The following is a 25,112-nucleotide window of genomic DNA, read 5'->3' as shown; positions in this document are numbered from 1 at the left end:
CTCTTAGTGATAGCTGTGGTATTTGCAAGGTGTAACTGTAGTATTTGTCATTTTTCAGTGTAAAAAATGTCACCTTTCATTGGTGAGTCACAGAACCAGTAAACATCTAGATTCAGGGAAGAGTGGATACCTGGGACACTGGTCAAAGACTGCAGAAGACACACTGGTCAAAGTCACACAAGTCCAAGACAGTCAAAGACACAGTGGTCGAAGATGCATGGGTCTAAGACAGTCAAAGACCCCCTGTTTGAAGACTCAAAGGTCAAGAACATATTGGTCAAAGACACAATAGTCCAAGACACATTGGCCAATGACATACCAGTCAGACAAAGTGGTCACATATACACCTATCAAAGACACTGTGGTCAAAGAAACAATGGTCAAAGACATGCTAGTCAAAGATACCCTGGTGAAAGACATACTTGTCAAAGAACTTCTGATCCAAAACAGTCAAAACACACTGGTCAAAGATAGTCAAAGATACAGTGGTCAATAGAGAAACTTGTCAAAGTTGCAGTGGTCAAAGACAGTTAAAGAAACGTCAGCTAATGACACAGCACTCAAAGACACAGTGGTCAAATACACATTTATCAAAGACACTGTGGTCAATGACACAATGGTCAAAGACAAACCAGTCAAAGATGCTGTGGTCAAAAGCATACTTGTCAAAGACTTTCTGGTCCAAAACAGTCAAAGACACACTGCTCAGAAACACTGTTGGAAGACATGCTGCCTTTGTGTGTCCCAGAGATACCGAGAAAGAGGTGTCAGGACTTGGTTATGTGGCTTTGTATTTTCCTGGAGGATCAGTGATGTGACACTGAATGGCTTCCATATTACAACTCTAACCAGTCTTCCCTGTTAAAAAGGTCAATAACCAATCGTCAAACACACACAGGCCTTGCACACAATATGTATTTGCAACCGATATTAGACGTATATAACATATTAATAGTCAACATTACCGACCACTGTCTTCATCTGCTACCATTGTCTTCATTTTCAACACAATAAAGTCCTGCCTTTGGAGTTTGGGCTCGTTCTGGTAGCAGTTTGACTTGCACATGTACAGCCTTGACCAATTTCCATCTGTAGGGCCTTCTTTTGGTGCAACGAAGGGTCCCTGCGGAGGGTAATGGCACTTGTGCATCTCACTGACACACTGCACGATTGGTACTCAAGCAACACGGCCTTGGTGACCTTTCGTTTTTTGCCCTTCCAGCGTCACAACCTCATTTCAGTATCATCCAAATCCACTGACCCTTCCACCCGGCAAAATTTATAAAACTTCACAATGACACAACAATCACACAACACTGTTAAGGGGAAAAATAATGCTAAATATCCACCTGTGGAACAGGCGCAGTGTCTTGTAGTGTAAGAGTAGGTTGGCACGAATGCAAATTAACCATATTCGCAGCTGGCCCAATGAGCGCTGTTCTTCAAGCTCCAGGCCATAGGGGAACATGAATGCACTGGAATTAACGCTGTGATAGTTCTCACTCCCATACGAAAGGAGCTCATTACTTGTTCTTGACATTTTCAGCATGTTCGCGACCAACGTTCAACAGGGACATGGAGTGTTGTGCTCCGTTGGTGCCGCTGAATTGGCGCTGACCGAAGACCTGCCCCTTTAGCAACCATAATTTGACAATGTTTGGCAACAGGAAGAGCTAAAGAGCACAATTCTAGGATGAGAAGAAGAGAAAAGGGTTACACAAAGGAATCTCTGCCTTTCTAGTCTTTCCTTGTAAGAGCAGAGAATGGGGCTTGGAAAAAAACAGTGGTTCTAGTGGAACTGGCCTGAAGGGGGGGTGTAGAAGTAGGATAAAATGTTCATGAGACAGTCCTTTGAAAACAACCACTGACAACTCAGCCACTCAGTAAGAAGCAAACATGACTGGTTCAGATTGAGGACATGGGGAAACTTGATTAGTCCAGAGCGAAGAAATTGGATTGGTTCAGAGTGAGGATGTTAATTTGAGGGGGACGGGCTGATGGACAGAACAGTCTTCTCAACACAGGCCATTATAGATGGTTTATCTTAGCCAGTGACAAGATTAAAGACAGGAATGTAGTGGACAAACACAGCTGTGAGGGCTGGGGGTTCAGTGTTGCCCTAGAACCCGGGTACGTGGCAGTAGGCCTCCAGGGAGGCCAGCAGAATGTAGATGAACCAGAGGGATATGAAGAGCAGGGAGGTGAGGAGCTTGGAAGTCCGGGGGCCACCCAGCTCTCCCCCAGCCACAGCGGGCCGGCGGCGGTACAGGAGCGTGAGCACGCAGAAAAGCGCCAGGATGGTGAAAAGGGTGACGGAGAAGGCCAGCGAGCCGGGCTCCACGCGGAACTCCTTGCCCTTGCTTCGCCAGTATATAGCAGCGATGGTCCAGGCCACGCCGATGCCCAGGAATACGTTGACCGCATTGCTGCCCGTCACGTTGCCGATGGAGGCATCAGCATACTGGTCCTGGATGGCAGCAACCTTGCTGGCAAACGTGTCTGAGCAGAGGATGGGGGAAAGGTGGAGGAGGGAGGGTGGGGAAGAAGGACAAACTCAGAAGAGGCAGTTCACAAACATACTGGCTGCATTACAGCTCTCAACGTGGACTGCAACCATCCTGCAAAATAAAAATTGTGACCAAGTATAACATTTTAATCACCAAGGCACTATGTAGCCTTCATAAATCTCTAACTCTGGGCAACGATTTTAAATATCTTCTACATCTATAAAGAAGCAAAAACATAAATTATCGGTTGGCAAAGGCCTTTATCTAAAACAAATTGTATATCCTGCACTTTATTTATTGATATAGTTAACGTGTTAATGAAATAATTTAATGTTAATGCATACTCCATCTTCCCAGCATCTTAGGTAAGCAACACGCCAAGAAGAGGCCCTAAGGAGCACCGGGGGGGTGGGTGCCGGGACACACCTGGGACGGATGTGCCCAGGGCCACGAAGACTACGGCCGTGACGGAGTCCTTCAGCCCCACGGTGCAGCCGAAGTGCGAGGCCAGGTCGCCAGTGACAGCCGTGAGCGCGCCAATGAGTGTGATGGACACCACGAAGCAGGCCCAGCCGTTCCAGTACTCAGTGGGTGGCACAAAGGCAAACAGAACCTTCCAGAAAACCGTCAGGAAGTGCATGATGTAGTCAAAGCAGGAGGGGAGCCGCTCCTCGCCACTCTCCTCTTCGTCATCGTCACCTGGGAGACAGAGAGCGGGAAGGTGAAACCTCGACCGCAGCTCCACCTTGTGTGTACTGCTCCCGGAAGACACCTTTCTGCTAGTTTGCAACAGAGGCCAAGTGGCTTAATGGTCTCCACCAGAGGTGGAGTGTCTTCATGTGGGCTACTATGGTAAGACTCTGTATCGAGACCCTGTTTGAGGTGATGGAAAACACACTGGTCTGGTGCCGCTCAGATCCACATGGTCGTCATGGATCCCACAGGAGACACATCGAGATGGATAGGTGGGCCTCTCACCACTGACCTGCGCTCACGGTCACAGCGCTCACAAACTGCTCCCTCCAGCTACTGCTGCCCACCACCAGTGCCAGGTTGGTCTTCTTGATCAGCTTGTCCACTGTGTTCTGCAAATGCATACAAATGCATGAAAAATTGTCATCATTCTCAAACTGAAAAATAATAACCGCTCATTAAATTCATTTGTTCTGCTGACAATTTTCTCCAAAACAAGCTATTTTTTAACCTATTTTTTCTACCTGGGTATTTCTACTGCATCAATTCAGGGTTAGTGCTTTGCTTAAACACGGGTGCAGAAATCATCAAGTTTCAAGTCAGTGGCCTTAACCATTAGTCCTCCATGATATCCTTTGCACTTATAATGTGGGTTTCAGCTCGTCACTCCACACATCTTTGCTTTCTCTGAGGGTCAGAGTGTCTTCACTGAGTCTGAAAGGGTTTACAGCATCATGATTACTGACACGCTCCACCGGTGAGATGGACTGTGGTACCTTATGAGCCATAGTACAGTATTAACTGTGGTGTTGTATTTCACACCTCAGCAGGATGTCAACCGTGAGGGGCGGTGAACGTGTTGATTACCTTGAACTCGTAGGACTCCTCTATGACCACCTCCAGCCTGGTGTGTTCTCCCAGGCTTGGGCAGCCCATCTTGGCCACCTCCTCCTCCTCAGCGGCAACGACAGGCTTGTTGTCATTGGTGTCGCCTTTAGCCGAGGACAGAGAAAGAGAGCCCTGGGTCAACCAACTTGAACACTCTCATGTTCCAGCCATCCTGTACCCAGTGAAATTGCATTTTATACAGACATCCCTCAATTTATCAACTGTCTTCATCCAAAATTTTTGTGTAACAGATCTTGGTTTTTGATACCCAGTTTTCAATTTCCAGAACAAAAGATCGGTATTACAGAATTTATTTGAAGTGTGTCCAAAAAGTTTGAATGCCATGCATTGCCCAAGTGAAGCAGAGCTGCAGTAATGTACATCATCTGGCGCTAGTGTACAGTCAGCTGTTTCCTGTTGGTTTCCTGTCTTGTGTTTGCTTTGCGCAGTTGCAGTGCAGTATCAGTGCAAGAATGACTGCCAAGCCTCCTCCCTCCTCCAGCCATAGCAACTCACTTTCAACTGTTCCTCACTTTGCTGAGTACAGTAACAGTTAATTATAGCTAATTGCCTCGTTTGTTTATTTTAAATTGCTGTCTGCATTTATTTCTTTAAGATAAATTTCATCACTGGATGTTTGTTGCAGTCTACTGGATATGAGGAAAGCAATTAGTTTCCAAAACGTATCACTTAGCCATTAGTGATCTCATTAAGTGTTCGATAATCATGTGTTGTGTTTTATATTATGCTGAAATCATGGGTTGATAGTTATACAGGTGTTTTTGCAGTGTTTTAGTGATATTCGGGAAAAATGATTCAGGGAACGCATTATCATCCTTTCCATTTAAAATAAGGGGAAATATGTGTTCGGTTTCTGCACTGTTTTCAAGAACAGATTAGCTTAGTAAATCAAGGGATTGCTGTTTACTCTACTGCATGCTGCTGCTTATTGCTTTATTTTCAAGGGAGAACTATAAAAACAGGAAAACTCGATTGAGCAATAATGGGAAAATTACTTGGTGACCCCTTGAAGAAGTCAGTCTCCAGGAGAAGCATGACCTCATCACGGGCTGGTCAGCCACCGGTCCGCTCTGGCATTTTCATCCCGAAATGACGCCATGACAACTCTTTCGCAAAGATGCGGTACGGAGAGGAAGAGGATGGAAGGTGCTGCAGCATGACAGCTAGAGAACCGTTTAATCAAATCTTATAATAGCACATAATTGAATGGCACGAGGAGGTGTATTAAATTAGTTCCGCAATGCCAGAAAGCTGAATAATTAATGACAAATGTGTTGAAATGGTTCAAAGACAGAGCGCTAATAGAATCAACCGCTCCCTGTCTTGACCCAGTTCTTCTCTTGTTAGGAGCACATGCGTCCAAAGTGTGCGTGGGCGCATCTGAGAAATGTGCATTTTTAATGTTCTTTAGGTGGCGTGTTGGATGAGGGGAGCGGAAATGACTGTTGAAGGGGCCGATATGCTTGTCGTGCGGTTTCTGCTCTGCTCTGCTCTGCTCTGCTCTCTGGTCATCGGGCTCCCAGTTCCAGCATGGGGACTGTCTCATGCTCACATCTGTGCTTCACAAATGCTCTGCGTATGTTTCATTGAACAGAGTGTGAAGAACTGACTGTCAGTCGTTCTGCACTCTCACACACCCGCACACGCAGTCCCGAATGCTGCTCACCGTGTCTCTGGCCGATCTCCAGCAGAATGGGCTCACCCAGGATGATAGTGAAGGTCTTGTTCTTCTCATACTCCTCATCGTCGATGATTTTCACCTCCAGCATCTTCCTGCAAAACGTTATATTGCAAATTTAGCAGACATCACAGCTGGCTTTGATACCCCCAATCTAGTGAGGTTACAGCCTTGGACCTTAACTGCCAGGACCACAGCTTTGCTTAAAATTGTACATTTATTTCTTTAGTCCAAAGCGATTTTCAGTGTGGACTGTGAACTGACAATGTTCAGGGTGCAAAATCCAGTTCTCTGACTGCTCTCTGACACTGCTGGCCCATCAGGCGGGAAAAATAGGTGGAATCACAAGTTACTTTGGAAACAGTAATAATAACAATAACGAGAAGAGCGTAGGCGGGTAGGGAGCACACAACGACCCGGCGCTGCGGAGAAAATTGGACCATCAGTCAAGCCCACCGCTGTGTCAGGATCTGGGCTCCAGTGGCCTCCTTTAATGGTTTCCACGGCAGAAGCTGCTCTCTAATCCAATGATCACCTGACACTTCATCAGCCGGGGGTCCGAATGAGACGAGAGCTAATTGCAGAGGCACACAGATGGCTCTGAGCGGAGTCACCGCTCTCACCTGCGCTATTCCTCAGCGGAGCGCCGGTTGCACCTGAGCTCACCTGGTGAGCTGCTCCTCAACTCCGATTAACTGTGACAAAAAGAGCAGGTAACCCAGCGGAAAGGACTGTGGCTTTGGAGAAGGAGCCCGGAACTAAACCTGTCGCCATCAAACACCTGAGGAGAGCAGTTGCTAAACAGTGGTTTGTAGGGTCACATCCCCCAAGGACCAAAATGATGGGGTCTGCGCCACAGAAGTGGGCACCTCTCCCGTCTCCAAGGTCAGGGTTCAATATCTAACAACGTGGCTGGTAATTACCAACCTCCACTACTGCCCAGAAGGTTTTAGGTTCAAACCCCAGAAGACAAACTCTTAAGAAATGTGATTTCAACTAATCAAACTTCATCAATCACCCAGCTGTGAAACCGCAAGACCAAAGGTTGAATAGCCCAACTAATATAATCTAACAAGAAAATAAGCAGAACACACAAATGAGAGCCCTAAAGAAGCGCAGTGTCTCACACACAAGTATTTAACCACATTAACCCCATGGGTGCACTTATAAAAAAAATCTGTTCACATTGTGATATCCTTATGTAACCAAATTAATATCCATTCTAAGTTCTAAATCAGTGCACCACATTGAAGCAGACTGTGTTTATTCCGCATTTGTTCAGAATCATTTTACTTTTGTCTGGATACAGATTTAATATCAGCCTTGTTTGCTCATACAGTTAAAAAATAACCAACCATCTGCAGTAATGTGTTTCTCTTTACTGTTCTTACAGATGGATTTCACTGATTTTAGTTATTTAAATGATTCTTTTAATTTGTGTAATATTTCAGCTTGAATGAGGTGATAGTTTTATAGTGTTGAAGTCCTTTGCTCCAGTAAATACAGTATGACTACTGTGCAGGGAGGACTGGGGCATTAAACAGTGAATGTTACACTGAGCATGTTACATGGTATTACTGTGAGCTCATGTTCATATACCACACACACACACACACACACACACACACACACACACACACACACACACACACACACAGACAAGCGACAACCATACTTAGAGCAGCGGTGTTTGTTTAACCAAAACCAGTGCAGCACAAAATAATCTTTAATTAGTCACAGACAGGAACAATATGTGCTGCATCAGTAGGCTGGTAATGGACGGAAAACACAAACACACACACATTAAACTGCAAACAAATCATAACCATGTATATATAAAAAAAAAAAAAACACTCAAACTATCTTCAGGGGAAGCAGCACAAAGAGGAGATGAGAGGGGAATGGTACAAAGAGCTCTTTGCCCCATTTCTGATAAATTTGGGAATGAGAAAAAGGAGCACAGATGTTTGGTGTGGCCGTAATAAGAATTTATGAATTATGAATGAAAACAGAGAGGAGAGAAGAGCAGCAGAGTTACTGGATGGTAAAATGTCTTCCACGGAATGGTGTGTCTCTGCCGATGGCTGCTCCACACACACACACACACATAGAGCATAGCAAGGTCTGAGCCCTTCGGTGACATCGTTACGGTCACTGCCCTGCACACAGCGGTCTGGGGTTTGGTTCATCTGACAAACACAGACAGTAAAGATGCAAAACAGCACACGTTCTGAATATGAGTGTTTTCAAATGGGGGTCCGCTGTGTTTGTGCAAAACAGTTTGAGACTGAGAAGACGGAAGCAGTGCTTTCCATTCCTCCAGTAAACGTCACACATGAGGGACCCCTCATCATCCCAGTCCACATGAGCGTTCCCTCAATACAACCCCTTTGGTGTCCTGATCTGGACCCCCCCTCACCTTCACCCAAGGCAAAGGCCTCCTTCCCTCTACGTTGAACAAATGGAGATGAACTGCAGGAAAAGAAGAGGGAAGCCCAGGAGTGGGAGGACTGTGGGGGGGAGTGTGTGAGCAGCGTAGGAGAGCAGTGAGCTGCCGGGGGTCATGCCAACGATGGACTGAGAGCACCAAAGATCGCCTGAGTGGGCAGAGACCTCCATTAGTGCCCCCTCATCCAAACAGAGCCCTGACCCACAGTAAGAGCCCTCCTTGGTCATGAGGACATACACAGACACACACGCATCCCAGGAAGGTGCCGCTGTTGGACCTTTGAACGAAGTGCTCAGCCCTTCTGAGCAAAACAGTCGGTGAAAAATGCAGTTTAAACGCAAGAGGTGCATAAGGCTGACGATTTTAGGAAAGGAACAAAGGAACAAGAACACAAAGGCCAAAGGAACAATGGAGTGACATTGTGGTGATTTTGATTTGTAAGACGGGTTTCTGGAACGATCCCCCCTATTGGGAACAGTCACACTCGCACGAAACATTGTGGAAAGCCTGGGCTGGGGGGATTGGAGCACGTGGGAGTGCAGACGAAAGGATGGTGTGGGGTAGGGGGAGGAGGCCTGGGAAGGCTGTAGCTAAAAACATCAAATGGGAAAATATTACACTCCTTAATCATTGTAATATGAGAAGGATATAAATAAATAAATAAATAAATAATTAGAATGTAACTGGATTAACTTGCAGGAAACAGACCCGATTCAATTGCAGTTATCCACTGAGAACATGATGGAGTGTGTGTGACTGTGTGCGCCGCTCAGCATATGATATACAGAAATATAGGGTTGGCATGGCAACAGGTAGTAGTGGAATGTTCACATTAAATTCAAGGCCTGGAGCGATGGATGGCATTACAGGAGAGGGGGAGAGACAGAATAAATAACACACAGGTGAAGGGTAAACCAGCTGAGTTACACACACACCCAATGACGCTCATACGATTATATACAAATTTTGATATACACACATACACACAACTTCGCTCGCTTTTATCCCGTTTCTTTGATAATTTCTTGAACTTCCAGAACCATGTGGTTAAAGCAATATGAACCTAAACCGGTGGGGGCGCCATTGAGAACCTCAGTGTCGGTCCTGTGGTGGGCCTTATTTAATTATGTTTTATTTTTATTTTTAATGTTTTGTCTGGAATTTAAACAGCAACCAAATTCAGCCTAAACCGCCTCCTCAGGATTCTCTGCCAACATGGGAGGGTCATTATGCAAATCGTCTTGAGTCTTCAGGTTCATTAGAGTCAGTGACGTCAAGAAGCTGGACCGTACGGAAGAAAGGCGCCTACTTTCCGAGGGCCCTGTCCTCACAAGCTCTTAGTGCAACTCCGTGGCCCTGAGCAGTTTCTCGGGCGTTCCACTACAGCGATGAGAAAAGAGAAAGGCCGCCATGTTTACTGCAAGTGTTTACTGCGGGTGCTCATGACATGCACAAATAGATGTATATATCCGTCCTTGGCGTGATATTTCTGTCGGTTTACGGTAAGACACTGCAGTTCACCTCAGCAGCACAGCAACGTCAGTGACTGCAAAAATAGCCTCAGTGATGACTCGCTGACTTTGGCTCGAGGAAAATATTCTAAAATACACACACACACACACACACACACACACACACACACACACACACACACACACACACACACACACCCTTTCCCTCACACTTTCATTAAACTTGTCATGATGGCAGGAGAATGAGGCAAGCCACTAAAATAGTGAACTGTGGTAACAAGAAACCACTGGGATTTGAACTCACAACCTACTGCAAACAATTTTAAACCCTTTAATGCTAAGTCCACCCATTTTAGTCTTATTTCCTGCTTTTAACAAAAGCATGGACATCCTGAGATGGCAATAAAAGAACAGCTGATCATTCTTTACTGAATCCTGTCTGGTTAAATCTTTGCTAAGGGTCCAACTGCAGGATTCCTCTGGGACTTGAACCTGCAACCATCCATCACAACTCTCTTCCCTGTTGCTGGTTGCTCATCATCCTGAGGAGTACAGCAGGACCTCAGAGCTGAGGTCACAAGTGCACTTCCACATAGAGGAGCAATAAACAAAGTGAGTCTGCTGTGTTGGGTATGTTTGTCCCAGCATTAGTCTTCCGTGAGTACGGTCCGACTGGGCTTCGACTGCAGCCATGTTACCAGCACCACGGAGGCGGGGTAAACTGAAATGCTCACACTCGGGCTTTGCAGTTCCTCTCCAGCAGCCGTACAAAGGGATGGTGCACGGTGACGGGGGGGTCACTGGACATCAGAATGCAGAAATGAGTGCCATCAATTTAGAGCCACAAGCTCCGCCCCTACTCCATCTTTCACTTCTCCACCGTCCTATCACTCCACCTCCAAGGAAACGCATAGCAGTGGAGAGAATGTTGAGGTCACGTCCCAGCGGATGCCCCGAGTGGTCCTTATTAAATATAAAAGATAACAATGGGCCATAACTTTCAGAGCCATGTCAGCAATTTGGGGGAGGGAATCTCCACAAGAAGAGGTGCCTGTTCTCCTTTCAGGGGCGTCTGAATAAGCAATGTTGGGTCCGGTGTCTCGGTGTCTCATCAGGTGAACCGACTCGTAGGAACACACAGGAGCCCTGTAAATTGGGACTTGACCTCATCCCAGCCTCTCTCTCTCCCTCTCTATTTCTCCCTTTCGCTCTCTCTCTCTTTCCCACCCCCCACCCGTGTCACAGTCCGTCAGTTTCAACGCGTTGCCTCCCTGCACGGGGCACTGCCAGTCACACAACTGCATAATCTCTGCAACGCCTGTGTGCCTTAGTAGCACTTCTGAAGCTGCTGAGAATTTGGGTGCAGAAGAGGAGTCGGGGGTTGGAGTGGTGGATGATGGGGGGGTGGTGGTTGAGGAGTTTGAGGACTGGAGTGGACAGGAAACCGCAATGTCCTCCTCTGTGCTCTCCTTACCCTCCAAACACATGAACGCCGGGTCGTTTTAAATATTCAATAACCTTTTTCACGAGGTGTGCCAGAGAGAGAGAGACAGAGAAACTGGGGGCCTCAGACCAAACACACAGTTGCCCTGCAGCAAAAGTAAACAATTAAATAAAATTAAAAAAAAAAAAAAACTCAGAATCATAAACTAGAGAGAACACCAAATGTGAGTCAGATTGAAATTTTGAAAGATGTAACTACGCAACACGGATGAGCAAACAAACGCAGTGCTTCTCAGCTCGTACAGCACGAGAAGGCGTCAATACGCCTGCTGTGCGTATGGAAGTGTTTAGGTGAACACAGCAACCCCCCACAAAACAGGTTCATTTGCTCTGTGAAATTACCTCGGTATTGACACTCCTCTTGTCAAAGGGTCAAATGACCATTAGCTCTTATGGGAAAAAAATTACTGGGACCATGGTTGAAAAATACGCCCCCTAATATTAAGTAAAATATACACGACAGCAGTAAGGCCAACACATTTTATAATGGTTGTAGCAATAATTACTGTTTCTAACTGGTTTGTTCACGGTATAATGTCGTTCATCCATTAGCAATAAGTGCTTGTCTAGTAAAGGGTCCAGAGTCTGTCTCGGAGGCACGGGGTGTGAGACAGGGAGCACCGTGGATGGAGATCACTGCTTGCGTCTTTCACTCTGAGTTACTAAAAAATTTACAAACTGATAATTCACTCAGAGTTACCGATAAATGTTTGACACCAGATGATCTTCACTGGATCACATGATCAGTTGAGTTTGCTATAAAATAAGTGTGAGTGTCATTGTTTCCATGGTAATGTAGAGGTCAGTACACTGTTTTTAGCCACATTGATACCACTATGGGACAGAAGCACTTTGAGTTTGACACACCATGTGTGTGTCTCTGCCCCAAAACACATGATACAAGTTCTCACTCACTTTTGTTAACCGCTTGGGTCGGGCAAGGTTGCAGTGGTCTGGAGCCAATCCCAGAATCATTGGGTACAAGGCAAAGGGGAATACACCCTAGACAGGACGCTGGTCTGTCACCATACACTACAGACAAATTCTAGGATCCAACGTGTGTGAAATGCATGTCTTTGGACTGTGGGAAGAAACCAGACCACCTGAAGGAAACCATACTAACTCACAGGCTGGGCTAAATTTGAACCTTTGCCCAAACAGCCCAGGTGTTGTGAACCAGCAGAACTACCTGCTGCACCACCGTGCCACCAACATACAAGCTGTTGTACATAATAAAATAACTAAATAATAGACCCGGTACATGAAAATAGGGTGAATATTTTCAGAACCACGGTCGCAGTTTTTTGTTGTATGGGAACCTGCTGTAAGAATGTTGAGCATTTGTAGCTCAGACTCTTAGTTGTAAACAAGAAGTATTTGTTTTTTATTGTTTGCTGACAAACCCTCTTGAGAAGCACCTTGAAAGCGAATGTCAGCCGAGGGGACAATCAAAGGGAGAGCGGAGAAGACGTTGCTTAGGAACACGGAAGGGGAGCAGTGAAGGGAGAGAGGGAAGGTGAGAGAGCAGGGAGTCAGAGAAAGAGATCAGTATGGAGGGAGGAGGAGACAATAAGGTGGAGAGCAGATGATGGGGAGAAGGAGGTGGAGAGAAGGTTCTCCTCTACATTTGAGCAGAACATTTGGAACCCCTGCAGTTGTGTGGCTTTCAAGTTCCCGGGGTGCAGCAATGGCTTGTAGAAAAAGAACTATCACCCAAAAGTATAAGAAGGGATGTTCTTTTTACAATCCAGATTGCTTCAGTACAACATCTAGCTATCTAGCAACCAATGTCAACAACCACTTGTCCCAAGCAGGTTCACAGCAAGCCAGAGCCTATCCCAGAAACACAGGGCACAAGGCTGAAGGGGGAGGAGAAATACCCTGGATGGGACACCAGTCCATCGCAAGGAACCCCCAGCAGGACTTGAACCCCAGACCCACACACAAGGCACCGGCCAAACTCGGTGCATCACCACTCTAGCCATCTAAATTAAAAAAAGTGCAGCTTTGTCTGAAAATAACTGAATAATAATAATAATGTTCTTAGATAACATCCTCCAAAAGGATTTTTAACCACATCTTATTTATTTTGCTCTTCATCTCGATGACTGAATCCCTTTGCTATGGGGATGTCCTACTTTCCCAGAACAATACAAGAACTGATCCTGAGCTCAACTGAATCCTCTCCAAACAAGAAGAAGAGACACGTGGAGAGTTAGAGGTACTTTGCCAGGAAAGACAAGAGGGAACACTGGTGCTGTGCTGAAGAGCTCCAAACAGCTGGGGACGCGAACCCCTGGCAGGAGCAGCTCATAATTACCGTGTGGCAGAAGGTGGTTCTAGGATATAATAAGACAAAGAATGTAATTACTTCCAAGACAGTTGAGCTCTCTGACGCAGGGATAGCAAAAGCTCTTTATCACACACCTCTGTCCTCCCTAACTGTTTAAAATCTATATTAGGTGGAGTGGGGGGGTGGGCTGGTGTGCTGTTGGGGGGTAGGGGGTGCGCTCAGGCGCAGAGGTGGAGAGGTGTTGTGGAGATGGAAAAGGAATGAATATAAGAAATGGTTGGTAGTGAGGCTTTGTATAAAGTGCCAGAGCAGTTTTTTCTTCCCCCTATCCATCGTCAGCACCTTCTTACCTTAGTCATCCATTATTCCACATGTCTGGTGCTTGACCATGGTGACAGATTTATAAAGAACGGCACAGAGCCTGACTCCCGGGACCATGGCCATCCCAAAAGACCAACCACAACGATATCATGCATGCAGTGGACTAGTGAACGACAACAAGCTGTGGAAACATCACAGCAACACAAGTTACTTAACACTGATTATTAACGCAGTTGAGGAAGAGTAGAGGATCAACTCACCTGATCCGAAGCGAATGCCAGAGCTTCCCTGTATAACTTGCCCTCTGCTAGAGGAGCAACACATCTGATCTGAGATCAGTCAAGGTGTCGCCCTACTTCAGTAAGACATTATTATAGGACTAACAAGTTTGAGTGGGAATCAGCAAGAGAACCCCATGACTGCATTTGCCCATTTAAACTAAATCAATAGTTTTGATCGGGGATCAGTCGGTGGAGCCACCCGGCTCACAGCTCCATTATTGAAGGAACACTGAGCTTAGCTGGCACACTGGAGCTTCATCTTGCTGCTTAACATCAGTCTACTGAAGCACAAGGATTTAAAAAAAATCGTTATTTCGAAAGCTTATCCACCAGAAAGGTGCAAAACCGTCTGAATCAGCAGCAGAGTGAATTATTTCCTTCTGGAATGGCAGCTTGCTTCGATAAAGGGCAGCAGAGCCCTGCAGGATGTCACCAGTGGGTCAGATGAGCAGGTTGAGTTGCATGGAAGTATGATGAGAATGACACAAAGTGAGAAGTGTGATATTGGCTGTGCTACATCTGCACGATCGCTACCATCATTATCATTGCTGTTGCCATTCTTGCTATTATAATCGTCATCCAAATCCTTATCACCATCAATACATCAACATGGTCATTGCCATCACCATCATAGTCGTCACTGTCTCTTCCATCATTGTAACCATCATAATAATATACCGTAATAATAGATTAGTGGTACTAATCATCATCGTTAACACCATTGTTATCATCATCATCATCATTCACAGTCAACAACACCACCTTCATCACCATCTTCATCCTCTTTGTGACCATTGTAGTAGTATATCTTAATGATAATCACCGTCATATACACTACCATCATCACCGCTATCATAGTCATCACTATCATCATCATTGCTGTCATCATCACCATAATCATCATTATCATAACTATCATTCCAATTATTACTCATTGCAACTATTAATCACTATCAACATCATCATCATCTTAATGTTCAGCAGTCATTACATGACATTCACCATCGCACAATCATGATGGTCATCATCTTCTGTCACATCATCTAGGTGCGTGTGTGTGTGTGTGTTTGCTACAAGGAACACAGGTCTCCACACAGTTATTACACCACCACACGTCTGTCACAGCAGTGCGATGTCCACTGACACACGTGGACACATGCTTCGACATGCTCATGAAGCCTCCATGTCAAATGAAGTGAGTTAAGGTAACAGGTCTGCGCCACATCCAACTGTTATGTCTTTGCTTTTGAAAAAGAGAGACAGGGGCGGTCGCGCTTAATGCTACACGGTGCTGTCGAGCATGAAGGATGCCTCGGAGAAGGGGCGTTAATGTTTCCGCACTGTGACAGTTTTCCTACGAAAATTACACACAGCGACCCTCAGGAAGACAGCGCCACAGCAACGGTGGCTGAGTCACGTGACAGGAGACCCCCCCCGGTCTAGACATGTGCCATTGAGAGAAATAGCTGACCTAGCGAGACAGGACTGTTCTGCTCTGACTGAACACCCTGCTGGACACCCTCTGGTCCAAAGCCCAGGAGGTCCGTCAGAAGGACTGGTGTCTTAACTGTGTGAAGGGCCCAGTAGCAACAACTTCCCCAGTAAGGACATCAGTAAGAATCACTGTAACAGTTTCAGTATGACTCCCAGTAAGACTTACCAGTCAGATTCCCAGTAAAACACATAAAATCTCAGTAAAATTCCCAATCGGAATCCCATTAAGATTCCTAGTATGACTCCCAGTAAAATGCCCAATAAGGTGTTTTTGGGGGCCGTGAAACATGAACTGTTGGACAAGCATCAGGACCAAATCCCTCGGAGTCACCAGCCAAATGAGTTCAAAACTAAGCACTGCAGCATCGCGACCAGAACCAGTGGACCCTGAGAGCTTTGGACAAACCCACCTTGTAGATGTCTGATGTGAGTAATGCAAGACGCCCATATACTGTGTTTTAACCCAGTCTGAAAAGGACTTTGAACTCCCGACTGGGTTTAAACACAGAATATGGGCATCTTGCATTATGACTTTAACCCAGAATCATCTAACCAGCTGGCACCAACTATGGCAGACTCCCTCAGGTCCATCTTGTTCTTTCTTATTAGCCTGTTTACCGCAGGTTGCGGGTCGTTTACCTGTCACTACCAGCTGCGATGTACCAGGACTGTAATGGGTTCCAGCCCACCATTCATCACTGGGACTGGGCATTGCAGACACACTAGTGCAGGACATCTATATGCACTTTTTCATTGCTGTTCATAAAAATGTCCCTCCAAGGCTCCTGTAACATCAATTTATAGAATTTCGTCCGACATTAATACTAAAACAAGAAATGCATGTTTAATATAATGGCATCAAATCCAAAAATACCCCAAAAAACTTAAAAAACTGTAAGTTTTTCATTGGGCATGAAAGACCGTCTTGCAGTGTGCACCAATGCACCGTCTCTGTTATTTACATTATTCATCCATTTGACAGATGCTGCTACCCAGAGCTACTGCCAGTTCTTGGAGCCGCATGCTTTTCACCGAAATGTTTCAGTCAAACAGTTTCCTCCAGCGTCTTCCTCAGCAGCAGGTCCACACTTTGGGGATGTGAGCCCAGAATCTTCTGGCCAGGTATTTTAGCCACCAATCCAGTTTAATCTCCAGTTTAAACAAGAACAATCAGGTACTAGTGGGGGTTTGCGGAGAGAACAGAAGAGAGGACGGGTGGTTCATAAAGGTTTAAAAGTAAAGGAGGTCTACAAAAACATGACTTGCCATCATTTATCTGACACCTTTCTTCATTGTAGGTGTTGTACACTGCACTATGAGAATTATTTATCCGTTTACATTTGGGTAATTTTTATTGAAGTCAAGGATTACATTTATTATAATTTGAGTGGGAATTTCCAAAGCAATGTATGATGTTAGAGGGCACGGTGGTGCAGCAGGTTGGACCGGGTCCTGCTCTCTGGTGGGTCTGGGGTTCGAGTCCTCCTTGGGGTGCCTTGCGACAAACTGGCGTCCCGTCCTGGGTGTGTCCCCTCCCCCTCCAGCCTTACGCCCTGAGTTGCTGGGTTAGGCTCCAGTTCCCTGCGACCCCATATGGGACAAGTGGTTCAGAAAGTGAGTGTGTGTGTATGATGTTAAGCTACTTACAGTGTTTTTCCCATTTATACAGCCGGGCAATTTTTACTGTACTAATTCAGGGTGAGGATCTTGCTCAAGAGAATTACAGCAGGAGCCAGGATTTGAACCCAGGTCCTTCAAATTACTTGGTAACAGCTTTTACCACTACGGTGCATTGAAAGAAACCTGTTGGCTCATCATTCTGTAACACAGAGAACTAAAGCCCTTTAACCAGATGATGTACTGAACCATTTGATATAACAAGCTGTGGGAAATAACTTAATTGTAACAATTTCAACAATGAACACTCTGAGTCATGGGTTCTGAGTTAATCTCTTAGTATACTAATCAGCTTTTCCATTTCTCCTCCATTCTCTCCAATCCTGACCTCCATGATCTAGATCCCAATCAAAACTCCAGGCCAAACTGTGGCCGCATTTGATGGATTGATTTTGCCTGCAGCAGATATCTGAGTTAAAGAACTTAAAATTAGTGTTTCAGTCACATTATTGAAACTGACATGGTCTAACGCCATTCTGCCTTAATGGCCCCTGAAATCTGATTAAATCTCTCGCTCGACTCAAAATAGGACAAGCTGCTTAGTAAGTGTTTTTAATTTACATCAATCATATGGACCGTTTATTTAAAGAGTGGCCTTTGTTTGGTGTGAAGTTAAAGTCGGTAAGGGCAGTGCATGAGTTACTTGTGTTTACTACAACAACTAAACAGAGTGAACAGCGCAATAGCAATAGCAACAGTAAGGGCAGGTAGCTCACTGCTAATAAGGTAAAAGCACTCTTACACTTGCAACTGTTAACAGCCAACTCCAAAGCCGTGACGTATGTTCACGCCCAAGAACGCGACACTAAACATTCCAGCTGTGACCAAAATCAATTAAACACGGACCGATGCGGTTTTACAGCTTGGAGGTCAGGTTCACTCGCTATTGTGTTGTTACAAGAGGGGGGAAAAAGAGAGGTAATTGCACAATATTTTTAAAAAGCATGCTAAAAATGGAGGGATTCAGACTCGATTGCCTCCCTTCACGCCAGATCGGGCTGACTGCGCGTGGGCTCATTTCCGAGACAACGAACCTATCATTACATTTACTGTAGCTGTTAAGAGTGCTGTATTGGGGAGCTGAATTTGCACTGATTGAGCGCTGGGGGCCAACACACACACGCATAGACACTCGCATGCTACACTTATCATGCTACGATGCGTTCGTCTTTCTGCACTGACAATTTCAGAAGTATGTTAAAAGCTGTGGAGGTCCTTCCAGGGCGCTGGCAGCATTCAAATTCTTGTACTTTGGGGACGACAGGATGTAAAATCTCAGAATCATGAGATTCTATTTGTAATATGGATGTATTAATTTAACCCCCTTTTTAGATATCATTCACTTTAGCTGAAGCCTGGAGATATAATGCCAGAGAATGTTCTGGAAATAGGTCAGGGTCAAAAGTTTGAGTATAGCTACCAGAACTTAGGCTTGCCTAGGCCAAAAGACACAGCAACTGGACGTTTGAGGAATGGAAGTTGGCCTTATGACCTTACGGACCAATAGATCTAAATGTGAAAAATATGGTTTCAACCAGTGAGTATTTGTAAGACTGGGAGAGGGTGAGCGCATGAGTTGTGCCTGTGTGGTTCCTACTGTCCAGCCCGGTGGTGGCAGTGTCATGATGTGGGACCTTTCGTGGTGAAAGGGTTGGTGACCTTTCCCAAGTCCATGAAAATCTCAACCAGCATGAGTACATACTTCAGCTTGATGCCAATCAATCAGAGTTATGGCTTGTTGGTCAGCCTCTCAGTGTTTAGCAAGATACTGACCTGAAACACACTTCAACGAAGTTCAGGAACTACCTGTGTTCCTGACCTGGATGTAAAGCACTATTAATTATGAAAAAATAGTTTCCAGCAGGAGCACCCAGAGTTTTCATAGGAACTGTATATGGTTTTTTTTAAATCTTGAGACAAGCTGGAGACCCTTTCGGAAGACCTGGTTGTTAAATAGTACCAGTGACCTCTACCACTTGAATAACTTCAGTAAAAAAAACACATTGGCCCACCCAAACCAGAGTGGTGTACACTGCCCAGATGGACTCTGGAGGAAAAACACAGATCATGGATAACTGATGTTGGCAGATCTGAGGAAACTTTTTTTGTGACTTTAACTTTCACGGCTGGGGAAGATTTACAGGCACAGGGAGCTCTAGATGAACAGAGTCAGCGCCGGGGGCCACTGTATGACAAATCCTTTGATTTTTATGTATTATTTTTAAATTTCCCTTCAGTGTCATGGAAATATATAACTTTTCTAATTTCATGTTCTTGGGGTGGGGGATTGGAGGGTGGTGTACAGTCTTTTCCTGGTGACAATCTGGAGACCATACCTATGAGGATTTCAAATCCCTGGTCCCTAATTACAGGCTCCTGTGGAGTGTGTCGAGGGGCAGTGCGAGGAGCTTGTTGAGCCGTGGAGTGACGCGTTTAGTCTGGTCTGTGTCGCAGCGAAATGGCCACTGGGACGGACTGCAGGGAGAGGAATAAATAGACCGGGAGGGGGGACCTGGAACTTCCCAGCTGCACTGGAGAATACATTTACAGAGCAGAGCCTCATAGCACAGCAGAGAGGGCTGTGTGTGTGTGTGTGTGTGTGTGTGTGTGTGTGTGTGTGGCTAGTGTGAGCACATCAACACGATCCACCAGCAGTTTCTTGGCCAAACAAAAAAGTAACATTACACACAAACAGCAATGACACATACATCTGGACAGAGACACGGTGAGGGATGTCATCAGACTGTGTGAGAACATTAAATGCTGTCCTCTCTGTCTCTTGCCAATTACCCAATGAGGGGGTTCTCACACACACATGCACGCACGCATGGACTGATCCGGTCATAGGGTGCTGACCAACCATCACGCAGAACAGAGATGCTGCATCAGTCAGCAGTTGAAAACCTTAGAGGTTCTTTTCTGTGGCAAGACGTGTGGTTGAGCAAATAATGTGAGCAGCTGTGCATAAACAAAGACAATTGTGCTCATTCTCATACACACACACAGACATGCAGCATGAACGAACTGCCTATAGCAGGAGGGAACAGAGGTCCAGCACAACTGGACCAGACAACGTCAGAGAAGCCGTGTGTGTGTGTGTGTGTGTGTGTGTGTGTGCTGTATCTTTTCCTGCGACACTCATTTCCAAGCTTGTCTCCAGCTTGGAGGTGTGTGAAGCTGCCCATTTGAATCACGGTAATTGCATTTGATTGTGGAGGTTTGACCCCAGACCTTCCCACCTCAGTACACAACGATACGCCACAGTACACCTGAGAGGCCAGAGAGCCTCCAGCGCAGGCCACGGTGACCAGTGCAGTGTGCCAGTGGGGAAGCAACATACACACTGCCTTCCAAAAAGCAGATGAGAGAGAGGGACAGATAGGGGAATCATGGGACTTTCCTGCTGTTTCTGTTTTTTAATGTTCCATTTAGCAGAGACATAATCTTCAAACGCTTGGCAGAAGCGCAGCGTTCCCTATCACGCCCGCAAAGCCCATTGGGTTTCAAATCTTCGTTTGAATTTTCGAGAAACAGAAGGCGGAACATGATATACAGCAATGGAGAGGGAAAGCAACCGGGAGAAAAGAAAGAGAGAGGGAGAGAGAGAGCGAGCGAAAGAGACAGGGAAATTTGAAAGGAGGTATTCGCACATTTTCTGACACCGACTTCTGCACAGCCTTGTCATTAAGTAGGACAGGCCGATGAAAACACCCGCAAGACTGCGCAGTAACACAAAAACACCTTCCCTCGAACCCCCCGCACTACAGCACCTTCTTCCTCCCTCACATGTTCACAGTTGCAGCAGGGAGGGGGTACCGGTGGCTTCTTTCTGTCCGGCAGATTCATCACCTGGATCTCATGTCCCCCCCCCTCACTCTTTCCCTTTCTCTCTCTCTTTCCCTGAACGCCCTGTGTTCTCGCACCCCAGTAGTTTCCATGCGGCCCAGGTGGTTGCGTCCTGCTCGGCCCGAAACGGGTCGCCGAGCAATAAGGGAGCCGCCATTAACGCACCCGTGTGCCTGTCGGTATCTGCTCTGCCAGATGTAAAACAGAGTTCTGAGTACTACCTGTGACCCACTTAGCTGCCTGTGAGGGGCGCTGATCTGTGTTCCTCACCGTGTGTTGCCGCAATCCTATTCGCACTGGGATTCCGCAGTCGTTTTGCCGCGATTACGACACACTGCGACAGGCCTTCGCCGGTCCAGAGAGGCCCAGGTGGGGCGGCTGGGAGGGGGCCGCTGGCACCTGCGAAACGCGTCCCGGGGCAATGGGTTCTGGCTCGCATCGAGGGACCCGATCCCAGTTTGCGCAGATGGCGACCGGCCGTCTGTTTCCCGCCCCGGGCGCTCGGGGTATGTTTTCCGCAGCGCTGGTGAGTGCCCCATCCTAGCGCTCTCCATTATTTACACGGTGCTCCACTTGTGCAAGAGAGAGTGAAATTAGGCAGCTTTCCACAGCACGCGCCACAACATGGCTCACAGCTGCACATGAAAAGGACGTTGACGGACGAGAGGAGGAGAAGAGACAGAGATGACGGACGGAGAGACGTGGCACCAGCTCTCCTACGAGCCGTTCACAATGGAACTCCCTGAGCATGACTGGTACAAAGGAAAGGAGCCACACTGGACAGGGTCCGTGATTAGAGCTGCTGCCTTGCACTTCAAGGACCCAGTTTCGAATCCCAGCTCTCGGAGAAAAGTGTCAGATGAATAAATAAACATAAATATTGACCAATTCAGTCTCTCCCTGTTTAGGATCTTGACTTCAGAGCTCGAGGTTACAGGTTCAAATCCCAGGAAGGGCCCTGCCTTCACAGCCTTGAGCAAGACACCCAGGAGAAGAGTGAGATCTGCAGGGCTGTTATTCCTGCTCCCCACCGGAAACAAGTTTTTCATTTTTTAATGAATGATTAATGGCTGTTCAGTAAATGAAAGTCACTAAATATCAATACAAACTCCAGTTATTTATTAGCTTGTTTATCAGTGAATTTATGTCATAGATTATATAAAGTTAATTATTATTATATTATCCATATAAACATCTATTGCCACTGCCCGCTTGTCCAATTCTCCAGAGCAAACCCTGGAATCATGGCGCACCAAGCAGGGTACACCCTGGACAGGACACCAGTCCAATGCTGGGCAATTATTATACCAATTATTGTACTATTTTTTATTTATATTCAAGTCCATCACTTTTCTTGCCTTCTAAAGCCCCTTAGCAGCTCCCCTCCTCCCCATCTCTCACTATCTCTCACTCAGTGGGCTGTGCTCATGGAGTCCGGCTGCTTTATCTCCATCGAGATGTAATAGCCTCTGCGCTGTAACCGGTGGTAATCCATGGGCCGCTTCACGTAGGGCGCTAATACACCCTTTCCAGAGAAAGGGGCTGTCAAGGCGGAGACTGCCCATCAGCCGCTGCAGTTTGTCCTACACGAGGGAACAGAAACGTACAATGTCTCTCTGGCCTGAGGGAAACCCACTTTCAAAGGCCGCCGCCGAAACCTGGAACCCCCCAGGGGGTCCGTAACAGGGCCCATCTCTGGGAATTTACTGTCAGGAGGAGAAATAACAGTAACGGTTTTATTACAAGCTGTAGACCTTGAAAAACCACAGTGGGCTACACAAGCACACTATTTCCAGCAGACTTTTACGACGGTCAGAGCGGACATACTGCGGTATGGCCACCCGAGACTGGATCACCTGCTCCCTTAACGGTCCTTGTTTTAGTGGCGAAACAATGAACAGAGCAGAGTATTTTACTGTAAATTCACACTGTAGAAGTAAGAAATTCAGCAGCTTGGACTCTGAGAAGCGTCACGTGTCTGCTTCTTTGGCACATTTGGACGGGCGCCTCGATCGGCAAGGTTGACAGATTGAGCGCCGTCCACATGGGTCCAGAGCTGCCTCTCTCTGCCGAACCACCACCCCTCCCCCCGCTAGTCAGAATGCTGTTTGACGGACAGTAGCCTCAGTAAATGGAACCCCTCGGTGCAGCCAAGTGTCGGGTGTGAAAGGGAAACATTTGCTTGTGTAAAATGATACGTGCGATATATCCTGAAGAGGACAGGCGTGTGGGCGTGACGCAGAGAGAACAGGATGCTTGAAAAGGGAGGTAATGGAGAGGCGCGGAGAAGACAGTTACAGGGGGAGACTAGAAGGTGATAAGGACTGTGACGACAACGATGATGATGATGGTTACGATGATGATGAAGCTGAGGATGCACAGAACAAACACTGAGGTTCTCCCATCCAAGGAAAGACCTGGACACTGATCCATTTTCTTTCTTTTTAGGAGCGACTGCAGCGTCTGATATCATCATCATCTTCTTCTTCTCCATTGGTCTGTGTTTATATAATATCTGCCCTACTTTCCTCACTCCCAGCTACACACACACGCGCACACACACACTCACACACACACACACACACACACACACACACAGGATGGCGCGGAGTTTACTTGTTTGCCTAAAGAAACCTTTTAACTAAAATGTGTTGCCATTTTAATTGTCTGTTATCCATCCATTAACAATAACTACTTATCCACTGCAGAGTCACCGTGGTCCAGAGTTTATTCTGGAATTATGCGGAGTGAGAAGTTCCACCGTGGACAGGACACAACTTCATCACGGGACAGTCACACTCGCACTGTCACCCTCTCACACACACAAACACAAAGGACGTATCCGAGTTCACCCGAATCACACGTCTTTGCACTGTGGGAGGAAACCAGAGCACCTAGATGAAACGCATGTAAACATGGGGAGAAAATGCAAATTCCACACAGACTGAGCTCCACTCAAACCCACAGCCAAGGTGCTGCGCAGCACTAGTGCTACCTTCTCTGCCCAACATATTTATTATTTAAATATGATTCCTACGGAGACGTACTTCATTTACAGTCGGCACACACACCCACGTGTATGAATATATACTGTATGTATGCCCACTGTAAATGCAAATATATGCACACACTTATATGAGTCTGTTAAGTTGTGAGCCATGACTGTGTGCTCTGAGCTGATGAATTTAAAGCTCGCTTCTGTCTACTGTTAAAAATTCTAAAAATATGAGTGGCTCCCCCCGATGGTGTGAACTGAGAGAGAGGAAGGGCCGCGATCCTGCTGTCTCCTGTCAGCATGCCCGAGCTGCAGCTGCGCAGAGACAGTGAGCTGTCTGGCCAGACATGCGCACACACACACACACACACACACACACACACACACACACACACACACACACACACACACACACACACACACACACACACACACACACACACGCATGCACACGCATGCCCACACAATGTGTTCAGTTTGGCATCCACAAGCACACGTCCAGCAGAGACTGCGACAAATGTATCATCTTGGGCTGTAGTTTCATTCACCACCTTCACCTCATTCATCATCCTCATCGTTTTCATCACATTCATTTCATTTAATTCAACTTCATCACCTTCATCACCGAAATATAATACTGATGATATTCATCAAATTTACATCATTCACCTTCATGAGACTGATCATTGTCACATTAATCTTTAACTCATTCATCATCAACTCATTCATCATCTTCATCACTTTCATCTCATTCATGGCCTTCATGAGATTCATCATAATCACATTCATCACATTCATATTCACTTCATTCATCTTCACCTCATTCATCACCTTCAACCTTGATCCTCCACATCTCATTTATCACCTTCACTACATTGACCATATTCATCATCATCTCATTCATCAGCTTAATCACACTCACCTCATTCATTATCTTCAGGATATTGATAATCCACATCTCATTCTTCTCCTTCATCATGTTAACCACATTCAT

At 46.2% G+C, this 25,112-nt stretch overlaps 1 protein-coding gene across 2 annotated transcripts in view; it reads right to left on the bottom strand.

Moving 5' to 3' along the window:
* Positions 1-740: 740 nt before the first annotated feature.
* The window catches only part of slc8a4a (solute carrier family 8 member 4a), a 44,141-nt gene continuing 19,769 nt past the window's right edge, over positions 741-25,112 (bottom strand). For both annotated transcript variants that reach the window (XM_029247588.1, XM_018729098.2), the window contains exons 4-8: positions 5,776-5,882; positions 4,068-4,192; positions 3,493-3,592; positions 2,934-3,206; positions 741-2,499 (exon numbers count right to left, since the gene is read on the bottom strand). In XM_029247588.1, coding sequence (XP_029103421.1) covers positions 2,120-2,499; positions 2,934-3,206; positions 3,493-3,592; positions 4,068-4,192; positions 5,776-5,882 — 985 coding nt within the window. In that variant the 3' untranslated portion in view covers positions 741-2,119. The remainder of the gene's footprint in view (positions 2,500-2,933; positions 3,207-3,492; positions 3,593-4,067; positions 4,193-5,775; positions 5,883-25,112) is intronic.

The sequence above is a fragment of the Scleropages formosus genome, chromosome 21 (assembly GCF_900964775.1).
Source record: "Scleropages formosus chromosome 21, fSclFor1.1, whole genome shotgun sequence".
Taxonomy (NCBI): Eukaryota; Metazoa; Chordata; class Actinopteri; order Osteoglossiformes; family Osteoglossidae; genus Scleropages; species Scleropages formosus.
Note: the sequence above shows the minus strand (reverse complement) of the source record. Positions and strands in the feature narration are given on the sequence as shown.